This window comes from Daucus carota, chromosome 8, assembly GCF_001625215.2.
Source record: "Daucus carota subsp. sativus chromosome 8, DH1 v3.0, whole genome shotgun sequence".
Lineage (NCBI taxonomy): Eukaryota > Viridiplantae > Streptophyta > Magnoliopsida > Apiales > Apiaceae > Daucus > Daucus carota.
This window is the reverse complement of record NC_030388.2, coordinates 19,960,109-19,978,689: the sequence shown is the minus strand read 5'-3', so window position 1 is coordinate 19,978,689 and position 18,581 is coordinate 19,960,109. Positions and strand designations below refer to the sequence as shown.

The following is an 18,581-nucleotide window of genomic DNA, read 5'->3' as shown; positions in this document are numbered from 1 at the left end:
TTTATTGATTATTTTAAAATTTATTTTAGTTAAAATTTATATATAATTCTCTCATAAGTTCTTATTAATAAATTTGATATCTTTTACCATAACAAGAACTTACCCTTCCTCAACTCCATGAGAAATCTGAAACTGTTAAAAGCCCACAAAACAAACAAACACGGTGTTATTAAAAAACAGCCGATCACAAGAACTTAACAAATCTCTCTCTAATTTCACTCACTCGCCTCGAAAACACCAACTCGGTCTGACTCACCAATGGAAGGCGTGGGGGCTCGACTCGGCCGATCCTCGACTCGGTACGGCGGTCCAGCCACTGTTTTCACCGGTCCAGTTCGAAAGTGGAAGAAAAAGTGGGTCCACATTGCCCCTTCTAACGCCGCTTCTTCTAATCCACGTCATTCTCATTCTTTCACTAACGCTAATGCTAACGGCGTTACTCACCTTAAGCTCTTCAAATGGACTCCCTTGCTCAATGCTAATGCCCCTGATCCCGATCAGACGGATGATGACGAGCCGCCCCGCCGTAAATTCAAATATGTCCCGGTATTTTTATCTCGACAATTTTGTACATGACACGAAAATTTATTTTATCTGTTTTTTTTTGTTAGAGGGGCTTTTTTGGTAATTTGGTTAAGTGGTTGATTGTGGTTTAGATTTGAATTGTTGTATATGTGGTGGTGCATTAGTAATTTTTTGTGCTGTGTTTATTTGTTAATTGGATGTATAATGTGTTGAAGAGTGAATTAGTTTTTTTTTTGTTAAAAGTTTATTTCTTGATTATTATTTTCGGTTCTATGAAACTGGATTGGAAAGGAATTTGACAATTCTTGAGATATGGAATCATAGTTGAAGTAGAATCGTGATCTGAAGAGAGCCATTGACCAAAGTGCAGAAATAGACCTATCATTAGCAGATTCGTTAGAATTTAGTATCAGCGGATTCATTAGAATTTAGTGATTGCCGGTACCGTTATAAAATAACAGAAAAAGAGGTGGAGGCTGGTTTGGTCTTGCAAAGAATCGTTTTCACAGTTTTCTTATTTTCTATGTATTTGTATGACCTCAAAGCAAAGAAATTTATCTGAATTTGATGAAAAGTTATATATTTTTTAGTTAGAAGTTGAATTGGTTGGTCGTTCCTATACAATAATTTACGAGTATTTTCATCTATTATTGTTGTATGGTCGTGGTATCAGGGTGTTATGTTGTCGAATGTGTTCGCCTTTAGGAGACCGGTTGACGTGGCTCTATAGCAGACATATGTAGGAACTGATGAATGAGAAGCAGGACCCTTTTGTGATTGGTTGGTTTCATAGATTGTGTATATGTGAAATTATTTTAGAACTTATTAGTGGCTGATGAGTGTGGAGATGGCCAGTTGTCTCAGTAGGCTTTTATCCGAAGCACTTCCAGTATTGGAATAGAGGGAAGGTGGGGCAGTTCATAATGGCGTGAGTGCAAGTAATTGGGAGGGTTTATTAGATGAGGATTGATGTTAAATCAAGGTTTTTTTAAGAATTTTTTGAAAAATTATAGTAGAGCCCATTTGGGGAAGCAGGTTTAATTTGTTTTTCAGTAGAGGAGCATTTGGATAGTCGGGGTGGCCACATAATCTGGATTTTATTACACAAATATCTGTTTTTTTAGTCCAAAATATATACGGAAGAGTGTAATTTTTCTAATGATGGTCTCTCTGTGTTTAGGAGAGTTTGGAATTGACAGCAATGTTGAATTTTGCTAATCTTATGTTGATGATGATTTTATTAATGGCTTGTAGTATCTCAGCAATGCCATAGCTCGGTGCTGGTCTAGTTGAGGCTGTAGAAGGGAGTGTGATAAATTAATAGGAGCGACTAATTTATTTCAACTGTTTTGTTATTTGTTTGTTAGATTTGAATCTAGGGTTTCTAACTTTATATTTTAGAGTAAAGGGTCTAGTTGAGGCTGTAGAAGGGAGTGTGATAAATTAATAGGAGCGACTAATTTATTTCAACTGTTTTGTTATTTGTTTGTTAGATTTGAATCTAGGGTTTCTAACTTTATATTTTAGAGTAAAGGGGCTTTTTGATGTTTTAACTGATATAATCTATGTGGCAATTATTGTATATTATTGTTCTAGTATTTGCGTATATAATTGGTTATAGAATTGTGTGTGCTATTTCTTTTTGTGCAGTTTTAATTGAATACACAATGTATCTCATTTATTTACACTTATTATTTTCGGTTAGGTTATTGTTTTCATCTTATATCACAGTTGTATGCTCGTGGTGTCATGGCTTAATTTTGTCGAATATGTTCCTCACTTTTAGATGTATGTTGGAAGTGATGAAATGAGAAGCAGGACTCTTTTGTGTTTGGGATGGTTAATAGATTTGTCAGTTTTATAGCATATATGTGTGGGAGAGTAGTTCTAAAACTTATTACCGATTGATGAGTGTGGAGACGGACAGTTGTCTCTGACAATCTTCTGCCCTAAGCACTATTGGACAGTTCATAATAGTAGTTAAAGTGCACTTGTAAGGAAGTATTACCGAGGATTGATATTAAAATGAGATTCTTTCAACTTGTTACAAAATTTTAGGAGAGCCTACTGGGGGGAGCAGGGTTAGTCTGTTTTTCTATAGAGGAGCGTTTGGAGAGTTCGGGTGGGCAGTGAGCACATAATTTGAATATCATGCCACAAGCATCTGTTTCTCGAGTCACCTGAAATATATATGACGAGTGGTAATTTTCTAATGATTTATCTCTCTATGTTTACGAGAGTTTAGAATTAACCGACAATGTCGTGTTTTGCTTTATTTTGCCAATCTTCTGTTGCTGGTGATCTTCTTAATCGCGTGTAGTATGTCAGTCTGTCAGTAATGCCTTAGCTCAACGTTGGGCTAATTGAGGCTGTGGAAGGCAGTGTAATATATTAGTATTAGCCGCTCACTGATCCTACTCTCTTATTATCTTCTATTTTTATATATAAACACTTCTGCTACTTGAATCTTATACCCGGACTTTTCTTTTTTTACGTAATGCAGAAAAGTTATAGGCTCTTTCTGCGACTTTGTTTGGTAGTGGGTCATATTTTGAACACGCTTGTCAGTGACTTGCACAGTAACACATCAACATTCTTTAATTGGGTGACTTGTTATTGTTGCTTATAATTCTGCTTAAATTGTTATTAGAACTTTGCATTGCTTAGTAATGTGTAAACTTTGTTTGGACCACTGTTCAGATTGCATTACTGGAAGAGCAAAAAGATGAAGCCAGTGAGCAGGTTGAGGATGAAGCTGCAGAACAGGTTGAGGATGAAGCCAAACCTAGTGAGACGAATATCGTGGCAACAGATTTGAACTCTAAAGCTGATGATGTTGATGAAAAGCCCGACATTAACAATGTGCCAATGGAAGAGAATGAGGTGAGGTGTAATACCCTTTTGTTTGCTGATCTGTGCACCATCATTCTTGCATCAACCCCCCCACCTATTAGCTATATGATCAATGTACTCAAAATACAGCCATCGTTTATGCTCTTGGCCTACCTTAACTTTATGTTAAGTTTTTACATGTTCCGACAATGTTAGGGAAACATTAACTATCTAGGAGGACATTGTCATCATTAAGAATTTAAATAAAAATACAAAATTTAAACAGGAACTTGTATTCTTTAAAGTCAAACTCAAGAAAACTATGAACTTATCTTTTATCATGCCCAAGTGCATTAGTTCACACATGTTTTGTTTTGTTTTTTTTTTGGACAAAAGTTCACACATGTTGATGCAGTTGAACTGTGGTTTATGAGATTAATGTACATTATTACATTATTATTATTCCAGACTCCAGAGAATCCACTAGGGCGACAAGATTTGAATGAGAGCACTGTGGATTTAGGTATAAATCTGAACTCCCGTGATGGTGAAAATGATTCGGATTCAATGAATGATCAGATCAAAGATGGTGAGCCTGAAACATTAGATTCTGTGAAGGCTTAGGCCTCAGGGCCAGAAAAGTTGATGTTGGCAGTTTATAGTTTAAAGAAAGGAGACCTTACAGGCGTATAGAAAATGAGGCAATTTTTAGAGAAGTTTTGCCATTGACTTCCATGATTTGTACTGAGTTGCATCAAGCAAAGTCAAGTTCCCGACAGATGGGACTTTTTCTTCATGTGATGCTCCGTTCTTGAGGTTATTCAGTTCGATATACAAATCCTTGTAACAGATGGATCCAACCAATATTTTCTTCGATTGAACAGATCTGGTGAGTTGATGAACTCATTAAAATTAGACATTTTTTTTATTGACAGATAATTTAATGAAACATGTTTTGAGCAACAAGGTTTGCTAGTGGTACCTTAACTAATTCTGTTTAATCAAAAATGATGCTTCAATTGCTTGTAATACTTGATTGCCATTTCAACATTGTTAATGACTTGATCCCTCCTCGTCGATCCTTGTTTGGATCTTTATATATAGAACTTTTCCGGTGTTTTTTAAACAGAAGCAGACATTAGCATTTCCAAGTCTATAAAATTCTTAGTTATGGCGCTGTCAAAAATAAAGTTCATAGATAATACTTATAAATTTCATCTACAAAACCCTTGTCTTTCACCTTTGTCTATAATTTTAGCCGACACTTGATGTTGACTATATTTGACCAACCTCTAAAAAGTTGTTGAAAAATTCCAATATTAATACAATATATTCTATTAATAACAATTTCAAAAAATTATAACATACCATTTTTATATAAAGCCAATTAATATCGTCGATATCATTAAAACACAAACTCTTACCGATTCGACAAATTTTACATAACCACTTTATTAAAGTTACCTGATGGAATAAAACTAGTATACATCAAATAAATATCATTCTTTGCTGAATATCACAACTTCTTATATCCAGAATATTGGGTCCATTGAATTCGTGATATCTTCTTCACGTAAAACCGATTTGATAATTGAAAGAAATTGCAAATGTAAAAGGTTCACCAGCTTGAAATGGTAAAACAATTACAAGTGTAAGAGCCAGTGAATCCAGGAGTTTTGATAGATAAGCCAAAATGAATCCACTACTGTAGAGCACAAATGACAGTTTTTTGTAATCATTCTTTAGCAACGGCAGCTTCTTCAGCTTCTTCCTTTGTAAAGTAGTCATGCCTGGAAATATTGAGACATTTTATATGAGCACAAGGATCAGGGAATGGGCCGTCAAAATCAAATAATCAAGCAAAAAAATCCAAATAAGGAGACAGACAATATATTATATATATATAATTATATAATAATTATAATGATCCAATTCCCCTATTAAATTGTCTAGCAGCTGTAGATTGTGTTTGTTGCGTCCAGTTTGTACTAGAAGGGAAAAGCCAAATAAATAGAGCTATTCCAGTCCTGTTGTGAACTATCAGTAGTAGGTTAATCTGGAAATGCTGGTTGGGCATTAAAAAATATTCTTGACACAGAGTCGGTATTAGTCTGGTATTATTGTTGCTTTGTTTTTGACCTATGAGTTTCTAAGATGTATATGCATAGGTACTAATTTGTCGCTTCAGTTTAACATAATTGCTAAAGCATTCGAGAATAAGAATTAAAAAGCCTACTCCGATTCTTCACAATTATCAATTAAGCCTTATCTAAATATTCTGGAGTTTAGGCTACTCTATAATTAGCCACTTCCATACATTTTTTTTGATTTTTTGATTTTTTTTTTTGCAATTGACAAAATCTAACACGACATTACTGCATTTCAACTACCACAACAAATATCTTAAAAGAGTTTTAAAAAATTCAATTTCAGCATAAAAAACACACCGTTAACAAATATTTATAAGATTTATAAATTATGTGCCGGAACAAAGAGATAATATTAATAACGATACTAGAAAAGGACTCGTGCCTTGCACGGGTTGTTTTGCTAGTTGTGTAATGAAGATGGAACATGGCAGAGCAACTGCTAAATTCAGTAACATGATTTGTCTTACCGTATTTTTCGAGATAGTTGATAGACACCAGTCCCGAACATTGCAACATTCACACTAAAAAGGTTCCAATTTTTCTGCACTCCAAAACCATATATATATATCAGCAAAAAAAACTCAGAGGTTTCGAAAGAGCACATAGGAGAAAGACTCTTCTACTGCAACAGCCCATTCTTAGATCAATAATGATAAATAAGCTAATATAGTTTAGACCGGAAAATAACAATTGGCATGTTAAATATGTATTGATTTATAGATAGACCCTCCTATGTAACTATGAGGTCTATCATTCGTAACCAAGTCTCTTACAATCTCTAATTGACTTATTTTGTCAGTTTAAGTCTCAGCTGTTTTCGAAACACTCATTTGACTATATCGTGCACTTGCATATACAGCTCTAGTAGAGAAAGTTGGGAAGGCAAATACGAGTTGAAATATAAGGGAGGCCAGCAAAATAGCAAATTATAGAAGGCAACTAAGAAATCAGTGTTTCGAAAACAGCTGAAGCCCCTGACATAAATGTTGTACCTCAAACAGAATATGAGTATGAGAAAGCAAATACTTGAATATGGCGAAGCTAGGTAAGAGATATTATGGTAGTAGTTATTCACAGAGATTTACTTTTTTAAGGAAATTACTTGGCTACCTAGTCATTATTTATCTGTATAAACTTTCGTAATCATTCATTCATGATGGAATAGAGATGAATATAAATTAATATTATTGGATAATCTTATGATTTATTTGTGACTCCGCTGATTCTCTGTCGAGATTGGTAATTTGATCTACACCGGCCTGCATCAAGTGGTATCAGAACCACCTTCCTGCCTCGTCAGCCCACCAGTTGCCTCCAACAGCAGCCTACAGCATCATTATCACAGATCCTAGCCTCTTCAGTTTTAAAAGTTACAAAAAAAAAAACCTATAGTTCCTGTTTCTATTGAGGGAAAAAAAACATCAATGAGAACCCCAGGAGCTATAGATTGTGAGATATCTTGTGCTAAAGGACTTCAGCAAACTTTAAGGAATTCGCTCTCATTAGTGCATCCATGTTAACTTTTATCATCCAATAGTATACGAAAATGGCAATATTATAATGATTTAATTGCTCGTTTGGAGTTTGAGCATGAAAGATCATTACTAGCGCAAATATTGAAGTTATCAAAGGACATGAGTGCTAGATTGAAAACAATACAGCAAACTTGTGATTTTATCGTTTCCAAGGCATCACAAAAAAGCACAATTCTGAAGTTAAAATCAGATCTTGAAATCGAATCAGAGCCACAATTGGAGCATGATGAGTATGTTGACAGTTGACACCAAGCCACAAATCAAGCACAATGAGCATTTTAAAACTGAGACACAAATTGATCATGATGAATGACTTTGTTTGTGGAAAAGCAATTCAAGAAAAAGATCTGGTTGAGCATGTCAATTTTGTTATTCCAGAATGGTTTGACGAAGTCAAAGGTGAAGATATATATCAATGGCTTCCTAGAAGATTCATTCTGATGCATTTTCATTCCTAGAAGAATGCCCATCTTCCTAGATGAGAGAAAAGAGATGAGAGGGGCTGTGAAAGCAGGTAATCGGGCTTTGAGCTAGTCATCGGGCCTTACAAAGCAGGTTAATGGGCCTTTTGGAGGGCTGAGTTCATGGTTGTGTCACTCCCATGTCAAAGGCGAGTCCACTAACATGTCACATGACAAGTTGGACATGTACTCAGCTGAGTCGCCGAGTTGGACATGCATACGGCACCCATTTTGAGGAGTCCGTGCTTCCTAGGTCCATACCATCTCTACATGCCTCACTTTCACCCCACCACTGTGTAATTCCCATCCAAGAAATTACGAGAAAATAAGAAAGAGCAGCTGCTTGTTCAAGAAGACGAAATCACGAGTATGGTGAAGAAAGGAATGAGATTAGTGCTTATGGAGGAGCTAATGGGACATGTAAGAAGCCGTGATTTTGCTAAGGAATCCTAATTGTAGAAGAAGATAAACCCCAATTGTAGAAGAGGAAATATTAGATATATTGGGTTTTAAATGGATGTGTTGGATACAACAGGCAAATGAACTGTAGCTACCACATTGGTTATAAATAATTCATGTCATTGGCTGATTCGATTTTCCATCCATTTTGAACAATCCTAATGGCAAATAACCCAATTGAAAGTTTTAAAGTGTTTAATGATTTGACTGAAAGTTTTTTAAGTTGGATGACCAATTGCAAGTTATTAAACAGTTTAGTGACCAAAATTCTACTGAACCCTTGAAGATAATACAAGAATTTGTTTCCATTAATTTATTATGGTAGTAGCTATTCATAGAGATTTACTTTTCTAAGAAATTATTAGACAACCGAGTAACAGTTATATATATAACATTTTGTGATCATTCATGATGGAATAGAGATGAAAAGAATTGATATTATTGGATAAATCTTATGATTTATTAGTGACTCCACCGGTACTCCACAGAGATAGGTATATTACCCCCTTTTAACCCTTTGCACTGCCCCATCCAGCATCAATTTAGTATGAATATGTTGAAGCCTTACTCTTTAGCTTCCTCAAATACTATTTTACATCTAATCAATATATAAACTAGTTCCATAAAATTACACCAAAATAAATCATCAAAAAAGGGTTCGATATAATACTATCACTACTAAAAGCTTCCAGTCAATCTACATATGTTGTGTGGCAACAGACACATAATAAACTTCACATGCTAACGTCATGAAACTGATCCTAACTTACAAACACTTTGCTTCCACACGGTCATGAAACTGATCCTAACTTACAAACACCTTGCTTCCACATCTTAATTGATTACTTAGTTTAGTGTGCACAGAAGCAAAGTGCTTAAACTAAATTTCCACCTGCAGAAAATCTTAGAACGGACTAGAAAAGTAAAGCATTCAAAAGAAAACATGAGCTTTTGATCCCAGAACGATTCTTAAAAAAAAACACTACCACTGGTACAATGAGAAATTAGTAAACATAAGATATCATGATTTAAAGGTTCCAATTCTATGTGATATTGTGTGCAGATTTAATGAAGACCAGAATAATAACCATACATCTGGAAAGAAGATACAGCAGTTGCAATAAATTTTGAGTTAAATTCCAATTCACACTTCAATGAACAATCAACTCACCGGTGTAATTACAGTACTATAGCGCGACCAGATAACTCCTGTTGCTGTAACCGCTGTATTCAATATGACAGAAAAAAGAAAATGTAGCAAACTTAGCAGTTCCAGTGTAGTACAAGAACTATACTCTTTATAAATATATAATATGTCAGTCGCCAATTTATCTAACGAAGATATATCTTTAGTTAGTGATATAGCTTTTGGACTGCGTAGGGAGTCAGGATCAACAAAATACATTATCATAAATTACTGCAACAATTAAAATCTGCAAGATAAAATAAATGAATCCGTACCTATTTGCTGAGGATATGAAATATTCTCTGGTGGTTTAGCAAAATCAGCAATATTAGCTATGCTTATTCCCCACTTAAAAGTCGGTGCCCAAAAATGAACTAAATTATAAAAAAAAAAAAAAAAATCAGTTTGCATAATCAAACAAATTTTAACATCTACAATCAGTCCACATAAAAAGTACATTTTCAACAAACAATTAACAACTCCATTTTAACTGAATTAAATTAAACAAACAATAAAACTACAAAAAAAAAAAAAATCGAGTTTCAAATAACAAAAAAGGTCAACTGCAAAAACCCTCAATTGCTCGAAATCCTCTGACCCAATTCATAATATTGCCAAACCAACCATGATTTCACCTATATACACATCATGTCAAGAGAACATATAGCAAACAAGTATACAGCATTTAATCAAGAACCAGTTAAGTCAAATATTTAAGCCTATTTGTATATATAGGTTGCACAAGAATTGATTTTTAGAAAAACCCATCAATATAAACTTGGATCTTTACTACATCCCAACACAAATTCATCAAACTTGTACAAATATGTACAGATTAATAATTAAGCAAATAATATAAAATAAAATGAAAAGTAGAAAATAAATATACTTGTTTTAGGGCCAGCAGGATGATTCCATAGAGCTTGAAGCTTCGATGTAGCCATGAAATCTCTGTCGCTGTCTCTCTCTCTATCTCTCTCCTGAATTTATATGTGCGACATTATTATATTCTCTTCAATTATGTAAAGGGTCATTATCCTCTGTATTTTTCATTTTTTTTCAATTACATTTAATTACATGTTTCTCTTTTTGGTAAACAAATTTGGCCAGGTACAAAAAATTAATATAAAAACTAAGATATTTCTTTTAAAGATAAATAATTTTTAAAATAATATTTAGATACATTTTAGAGAATCAATTAGTAAAATTATCATCTTTAACTTATTAGAATATACTTTAGAGAATTGTCCCTCATTCTTTTATATTTTTCTGAAAACCGTCAACCTTTTTCCTTATTCCTATTACGAAAACTCATAGAATTTTTCACACACTAACCAGCTTTCTCGTAAAATTCATAGTATTCAATTCTTCTCAGTAATTTGATGATTCTTGATATTTTGAAAGTCTCTTTCAATTTCCTGCAACTTTATTGCATAATGTTTCCTAGATTATATTTCGAATTATTCTCAAAACCACAAAACTTATTATGATCTTGTTTTTCTCTTAGTATTTCAAGTCAACAGAGATTTTATTTAAATTCTGATTTATTATAAGTCCATTTTTTAATGGGGTCGTTAGGCTAAATTTAAAATAAGTGACTTATTGCTTAAAGTAAAGAAGTAAATTAGAAATGAGAAATTGGTGTGAACTTATAAGATACCAGAAGTGTTTGGATACCGTAACTTATAAGTTACCAGAAATTTTATAAGTGTTTGGATAACTTAACTTATAAGTTGGTATAATTCCGTAATTTTATAATATAGTAATTTGTTTCTATTAAAAAATAAATTATAATAATATAAGACCCTTTATTATTAATACATGAGATATTTTATAAATACAAAATTTTATTATTAAAATAAATTATAATAATAAATCTAAGATTTATTATGCATCTCGAGTCAATAATGAATTAATTTTTTTTTTGAGATTATCTCTGGTATATATGATCTCGTGTGTAGATTTATTTACTTCAGATTTTACAATGTTTCTTTAGTATGAGACTAAACAATTGCCTGGGATCCGGTACATTAAGCAATAGTGAAGAAGATGAGAAAGAAGTTAGAGTCCCGGAAAAAAGCTAAGTATCTTAACTTTTTTCTTGGGCTTTTATTACAATATTTAAGCACTTCATATAATTTGTCAAACGGTAGCAAAGAAATGGAACTAGGCTCATGTCTCTTTTAAGTCTAGAAGTACTGCATCCAAACACTCATGATGAGACATTTGTAGAGAGATATTCTCGTTCTCTACAATTTTCGTATTTTAAATTTTCTTTAACGAGTCAAAACACTCAATTATTGGTCTAAGCATAATTGAATGATAGAGATGGTAAAAGTTTAAGATGAGAAAGTTCATTTGATTATTAAGGGATCATCTGTTAAATCTGAACAAAATTTTCTAGACGGACGAGTATATAATCTGGATGATAAATGTTAAATATAACATACAAGACTTTCTGAATGGCAAATTTTAGATTTCAATTAATTTAATTGTTAATATCATCTCGAGGAGTTATTTTTTAAATTTAAATATTATTTTTATTAAAAATTATATCAATATTTATCACTAAATGAATGAAATTACTTGATTTATAAGTAATTAAATTTTATTTACGGTGATCTTCACCTATTATATTATATTATATTAAATAATCGATAATATTAATCATAATAATTATATAATGTTTATTAAAAATTTATTATTCATGAAATTACAAAATTATTTTAATCATGTAAAAAGTAACTAATAAATAAAACAGCTAAGGCATATGTCCACGACTCAGGAATAGTTCATGTAGAAAATTTACGGCATTGTCGTCGAGAACAAATTCTGTCTGGTGAGGTTAAAAATGGGGTGGGGGAGATGGGGAATGCGCCCCAACCCGTCTCGAATGAGGCAGATCCGTCTCGCTAATATAGGGAATGGGGTGGTGACGGGGAATGATTTTCTGCCCCGTCAAAATATGGGGCAAGTATGGTATTTGTTGAATATTCGCGGAGATCCCCGCCCCGCCCCACATATATTTAATATAGATAAATAATTATATTTAATATAATATATTTGTTATATTTAATATTATTATTTTATAATACACAAAATTATAATTTTACAATGTATAACATGTCTCTTTAATTTCTATTATATGTAGTTTTTTTGCTTTTAATATACATGTCTTGTATATTTTTATTAAATACTGAAAAAAAATTACTAAATTTTAAAGTAATTATTGAAAGTGTAATATTATAGAAGCGAGGCGGGGCGGGGCGAAATTATATGAAATCCCCGATGGGGCGGGGATGGGGATTAATGAATCGCTGCGGGGAATGGGGCGGGGATGGGGCGGGGATGGGGCATGACGGGGATGTGGATTAATAAATCGCCGCGGGGAATGGGGCGGGGACGGGGCAGGAAAAATATATATGGGGCGAAGCTGGGAAATGAAGTCCCTGCCCCGAACCCGCCCCATTTTTAACCCTAGTCTGGTCCAAATTTTAAAAAGATTTTAAAAAGATGGACAAACAATCTGGATAGCAAGCATATAGACGATCCAGTTCATTTCCTCTTAACAAATGACCCCTAAGACTTCGATATATGATCTAAGATAATGTAAATTCATAAGTTTAAATTATTGAGGTAAGTACTTTTTAACTTATTTTTATTTTTAAATAATATATTTTGATTCTATAAATTTCGGATATTCCAATAAAATATAAGAATAAGATTTTTTTTTTAAAGTTTACAATATGTAAGATATGAGAATCTTTGTAGATTCGTATCAATGTTTTAAATCACTCGTAATTTACGTTATATTTCTAGAACTAGCCTTAAATACTGTTGTTAATAGACGCACAAGTATACAACTTTAGATATGAATTAAGAGACATGATTATTGAATTTTAGATCCCGATCATCGTCTAAGTGTAGCATAAGAATAAGAATAACACGCTAGTCAGTAGCAAAGGGCGGCCGTAGATAAATACTGTGGTATTTATAAGATTTTTGTCTCTATTTTAAATTCTGAATTTTTCTAAAATATAAATTATGGGTTGGATTTTTTCCCTAAAAAGTATTCCAAAAATTATTATTCCCTATGTATCTTTGAGTAGTATACATTTGGAATAGAGGACTCGATACGCATTTTAATACTCTTATAACATATAATTTCATAAATTATTTCAAAAAAAAATTTATTCTCAATATAAATTTAATGTTTAAACTTTATTCAAAAGCAATTTTTTTTAAAATAAGCTATAAGGTTATACTTAAAAGTCTTAAAACGTGTTACAAACAATGCAAAGAAATGTAGGAATGAGTGGACAGAGAGAATATTGTGTTTTGAGAAAGAAAGTTTATAAAAACCGCCCACAAATTTCAAGATTATTTGTAAGTCAAACTATTGCTTGTTAAGTTGTGTAGCTCATTCAATTTAATATTTGAGTTTTGTTGTATGAGTGAATTGACGTGTATTGGAGTTTAGGGATAACCGATTTGGTGAAATCATATAGATTATTAGTTGTGATTTTATATTTAGGATAATAATTTGTAATAGTTATTCTTTAAGAGGATGTAATATTAATAATTTATGACTTATGGTTACTTTTTATGAGAAAAAAGTTAAAAAATTCAAGTTACTGAAAAAAACCCTCAAACTAGCTTCTTGCTTTTAGTCATTTTCTGACTTATTTTTGATTTTAAGTGAATTTCTGACTAATTACACAAACAAATATTTTTAAGTTTTAAAATTTTAAGTTCCGGCTTCTTTTTTTTTTTTTTTGGTCACAAAAAACGGTTGTATTAAACCAAGATTGAAAGTTACAAATCCGGATGGACTGAGTTTCCTTCGTTCAAGAAGGTATATCATCTAACCGAAAGTATGTACATACTCCGGACGCTTAGATAACATAGCCTTTCAAGTCAGAAGAGATAACCCACAAAAAAGGGCCTCGTTAAAACCCCTCAAGAGTAAAACCCTGTGGGAAAAAACTCAAGGGGGGAAAAAGAGTGCCCTACAAAAATTACATCCATTATAAAACAGACTAAAAAACAGATGTCTTCTTTAATCCGGAGTATGTATCATTATTTCCTCCACTCTCCTGCCCTGGAAAAATACAATACAAAAGAACATAATAAGTACATACCGACAATAAAATAATAAAACTAATTAATAAGACAGATGAAAAGGTTTAAAAAACCCATAATTAAATAAAAATATAAGAATATAATATAAGTTTTTATTTAATAAAAGAGTAAATCAGAACTAATATTAAACAAATTAAAGAAATCTACACCAAAGAGATAAGAGATCTCTTTGGTTAGATACATAATAAAAACCCCATATGAAAGTAACTGACATATATACTAACAAATATTTAAAATAAAATAAAGTTTGGATATTGAAAACATAGTTAAGATATATCTAGTCAAATATAAGACAAAATCTTATCAAACACATATATCACGATTATGCCTGCTTCTTATTATTAAAGCAATACAAATTTGGTCTACACCAATCAATCAATCAACCATTAATGGAGCTATAATATACCTCATTAAGGTACAATAAATTTGGTATACACCAATTAATTCATTAACCATAAAAGGTCCAAAAATCCATCATAAAATGGCAACAAGTCATCATAAATGATCCTTCCTTTTACGGATACAAGAGCCACCAATTATGGCACAAAGACGGGAATATAATACTAGTACTCTATTTCAAAATATGTAACTTCCCCAATTAATATTACTCTAAAATTATGTCAATCAATAATTAATGTATGTAATTAGACAATTTCAGAATTAATTAGTTAACTAAATTATTGCAATCAATTAATAGAGTCATAGAAAACTTCAAACTAAAAGATATGTGATTTAGATAAAGAAATATTAGAACTAGCTTTTGTTGCCCGCGCTCCGCGCACGGGTGTCTTGATATTGTAGTTGGTTTTTTGTGGCGTAGTAAAATAATTTTTGTGATTAAGAATAGAAAATTAAACTATCAAATAATCCCAAATGAAGAATAAAATTAAAAAATATATATATATATAATCCAAAATAAACATAGTCCGGATGATAACCTCATAATCTATAAAGAATTTGAGCATAATTTCAAATACTTATTATATTATTATTTCACAAAAATCTAAATATTGTAGTACGATTATTCAGCATTCTTGGAGATGTTATAATCCGAGATCTGGAAGCTATACATATCCATCACGATCAAGCCTGGAACAATATAAAAAATTTATAAATTATTCTCATATTATTTTGAAATTAAATATATAATTATACGATTCTGTGTGAATAAATGAGCAAATTAAATAAATAACTATGTCTCATGCTATATACCGCACTCAAATTTAAATTAACATCAACTTTTGATATCGGTGTGTTGATAAAACTGATATTTCTTGTAGTTGTATAGATTGTCACCAAACATGTTTCAGAATTAAATATATTTAGATGTGTATATGATTGTGACGAATGCAAATTATGATCCAACCTTCACACATTTGAACCTTCATACTTGCTAGAACCAATATCACTGCCGTTTCTAAATCGTCTTGATAAATATGAATCAAATATTCTGCGAGTTCTCCACTCAAGTCAACAATGATTGACTCCCTACATACCTATACATGCATGTAATAAGTTAAAGTATGAAATATTTCTCAATTAAGTGTAACTGTAAATTTAATATATGTTACATATGCATATGCTACGTTTAAGTGTAACTCTAAAATTGCATATGCTACAGTAACAACATATATACAAAGATTTTTGTCGCTACGTTTAATATATATACAAAGATTTTTGTCGCTACGTTTAATAAATATTTCTCAATTAAGTGTAACTGTAAATTTACAATACATTATTATACTAAAAAAGTGTAACTGTAAATTTATATATTTATTAAACGTAGCGACAAAAATCTTTGTATATATGTTGTTACTGTAGCATATGCAATTTTAGAGTTGGAATTGACGTAGGTATTTTATAATAGCAGATGTGCAGTTTTTTTTTGTGAGAATAGAGATCTGCAATATATACAAAAACAACATTTCAATAAAAAAGAAACTAAATATATAAGAGTTTTTGATTATGTAGTTTATGTTAGTAGCAGATTTAATTTAGCGAGTAAAATAGTGAATGAGATTTTGTATTATAATATTTGATGAGTATTCAAATTCAAAATCTATAATAGATAGAATTTATTTTTCAGAATTATCAATGACTAAAATGCATTTAAAATAGATATTTTTTCTGCTACAGTTTTTTGGCATAGTAATGTATTTAAATTACGTAATATTTTTTGGCATTGTACTGAATTAAGACATTGATTTTTTATAAAATATTTAACTAAAAATTTTAACTATATGATAATATTTTTATAATGAATTATTTAACTAAACTATGATATTTTGGCATACCAATGAATTGTATCGTTTTGGGAATAGTAATGAATTATTTAACTAAATTTAAATATTCTGAAAGATATATATATATATATATATATATTATTTTTATACACTTTATTTTATCACAAATTAATAAATTGATAAAAAAAATACGTTAGCAAGCTAGCAATTCAGATCCTTCAAATCGAGTATCATCCATAAAATTTAGGTCTGATGTTCCATGTATTAGTCAGAATACATGATTTGTATTTCATCGAGCATTCAGAGATAACAATCAAATAACACCAATTAGTTATGTCAATTAAATACAAATGCTATAATGTATACAGAAATTCAGAGATAGTCAACCTACATATATAATTGATTCACTTCACTTGACATAAATACAATCTTTCTAAAAAAAATATAATATATACGTCTTTTATAAAAAATATAAATAGATTTCGTTTCTACACTTCATTTGATTAACAATTAAATAAAATAAAGACGTCTTTAATAGAGAAGTATACTAATTATATTGTTGCTACTTATATATGTTACCTAAATGAATAAGAGATCAAATTAATAAATTAAAATCATGGATTATAATTTACATACTGATATTTTAAACCGCATTGAAATTTAAAATTTGCAACGACTGTCATGTACTTAACTGAATCTGAATGTTTCCTAAATCTAGGGGATACGCTATACCTAAATTTACATGATACATTTTAGTTGTTTAGCATTGAATGAGTAACTATATATTTTAATATTACCAAAAGAAATTGATTAATCATACTTGTTAATTTTTCCATCCAACTTAAAAATCGAATAAATTAAGGAAGCATAATAGCAGATGCGAATTTTTTTTATGATATTATGATTTACAGTGAGATTAGAGATTTGCAACAAATATAAAGACAATATTTTAACAAAAAAGAAAGTAAATGAATAAGAGTTTTTGAATTATGTAGTTAATGTTAGTAACAGATTTAATTTAGCGAGTAAAATTGAGAATGAGATTTTGTATTAAGATGTTTGATGAGTATTGAAATTCAAATTTTGTAACCGATAGAATTTATTTTACATAATTATTAATGTCTAAAATGTATTTATAATAGATATTTTTTGTTACAATTTTTTGGCATAATAATGTATTGTAATCTATGTGATATATTTTGGCAGAGTAATGCATTAAGACATCGATTTTCTAGAAAATATTTAACTAAAAAATTTAACTAACTTATAATATTTTAAAATGAGTTATTTAACTAAATTATAATATTTTGACATACGAATGAATTATATCGTTTTGGGAATATTAATGAATTATTTAACTAAATTTAAATATTTTAAAAATGAATTATTTTAAATATATATTATTTTTATACACTTTATTTTATCACAAATAAATAAATAAATAATACATAAAGAAGCTAGCAATTCAGATCCTTAAGATCGATTTTAGGTCTGTTGTTCCATGTATTAGTCAGAATACAGGGTTTGTATTTCATCAAGCATTCAGAGATGACAATTAAATAACACCAGAGTATGTCAATTAAATATAAATGCCATAATGTATGCATAAATTAAGGGATAGTCAACATAGATATATAATTGATTCACTTCACTTGACTTAAATATAATCTTTCTAAGAAAATATATAATATATATGTCTTTTATTATAAATATATCTAGATTTCGTTTATACACTTCATTTGATTAAGAGTTAAATAAAATAAAGACATCTTTAACAGAGAAGTAAACTAATTACATCATTGTTGCTTATATATGTTACCTCAATGAATAAGAGATTAAATCAATAAATTAAAATCACGGATTATAATGATATTTCCATCTGCATTGAAATTTGAAATTTGCAACGGATACACTATACTTAAAATGTTTCCTAAATCTAAGGGATACGTTATACTTAAATTTACATGGAAACACATATTCTTTTCATTATTGTCATTGTATTTGTACTCAAGTCCTTTATGTTCTTATAAGTTTTTATAAAAATATTA

General features: G+C 30.6%; 2 protein-coding genes across 2 annotated transcripts; one reads left to right on the top strand and one right to left on the bottom strand.

Annotated features, from left to right (window-relative positions):
* The first annotated feature begins 133 nt into the window (after window positions 1–133).
* LOC108197717 (uncharacterized) lies at window positions 134–4,386 on the top strand. The gene is made up of 3 exons (XM_017365408.2): window positions 134–546; window positions 3,226–3,408; window positions 3,826–4,386. Exons 1-3 carry the CDS (start codon window positions 259–261, stop codon window positions 3,979–3,981), a joined length of 627 nt encoding a protein of 208 aa, XP_017220897.1. The 5' UTR covers window positions 134–258; the 3' UTR covers window positions 3,982–4,386.
* Window positions 4,387–4,841: 455 nt separating this feature from the next.
* LOC108197229 (mitochondrial pyruvate carrier 4) lies at window positions 4,842–10,191 on the bottom strand. The gene is made up of 5 exons (XM_017364788.2): window positions 10,038–10,191; window positions 9,424–9,522; window positions 9,134–9,186; window positions 5,975–6,048; window positions 4,842–5,147 (listed from the first exon to the last, which is right to left on the bottom strand). The coding sequence occupies exons 1-5, from the start codon at window positions 10,090–10,092 to the stop codon at window positions 5,093–5,095; spliced, it is 336 nt and encodes a 111-aa protein (XP_017220277.1). The 5' UTR covers window positions 10,093–10,191; the 3' UTR covers window positions 4,842–5,092.
* Window positions 10,192–18,581: the final 8,390 nt, after the last annotated feature.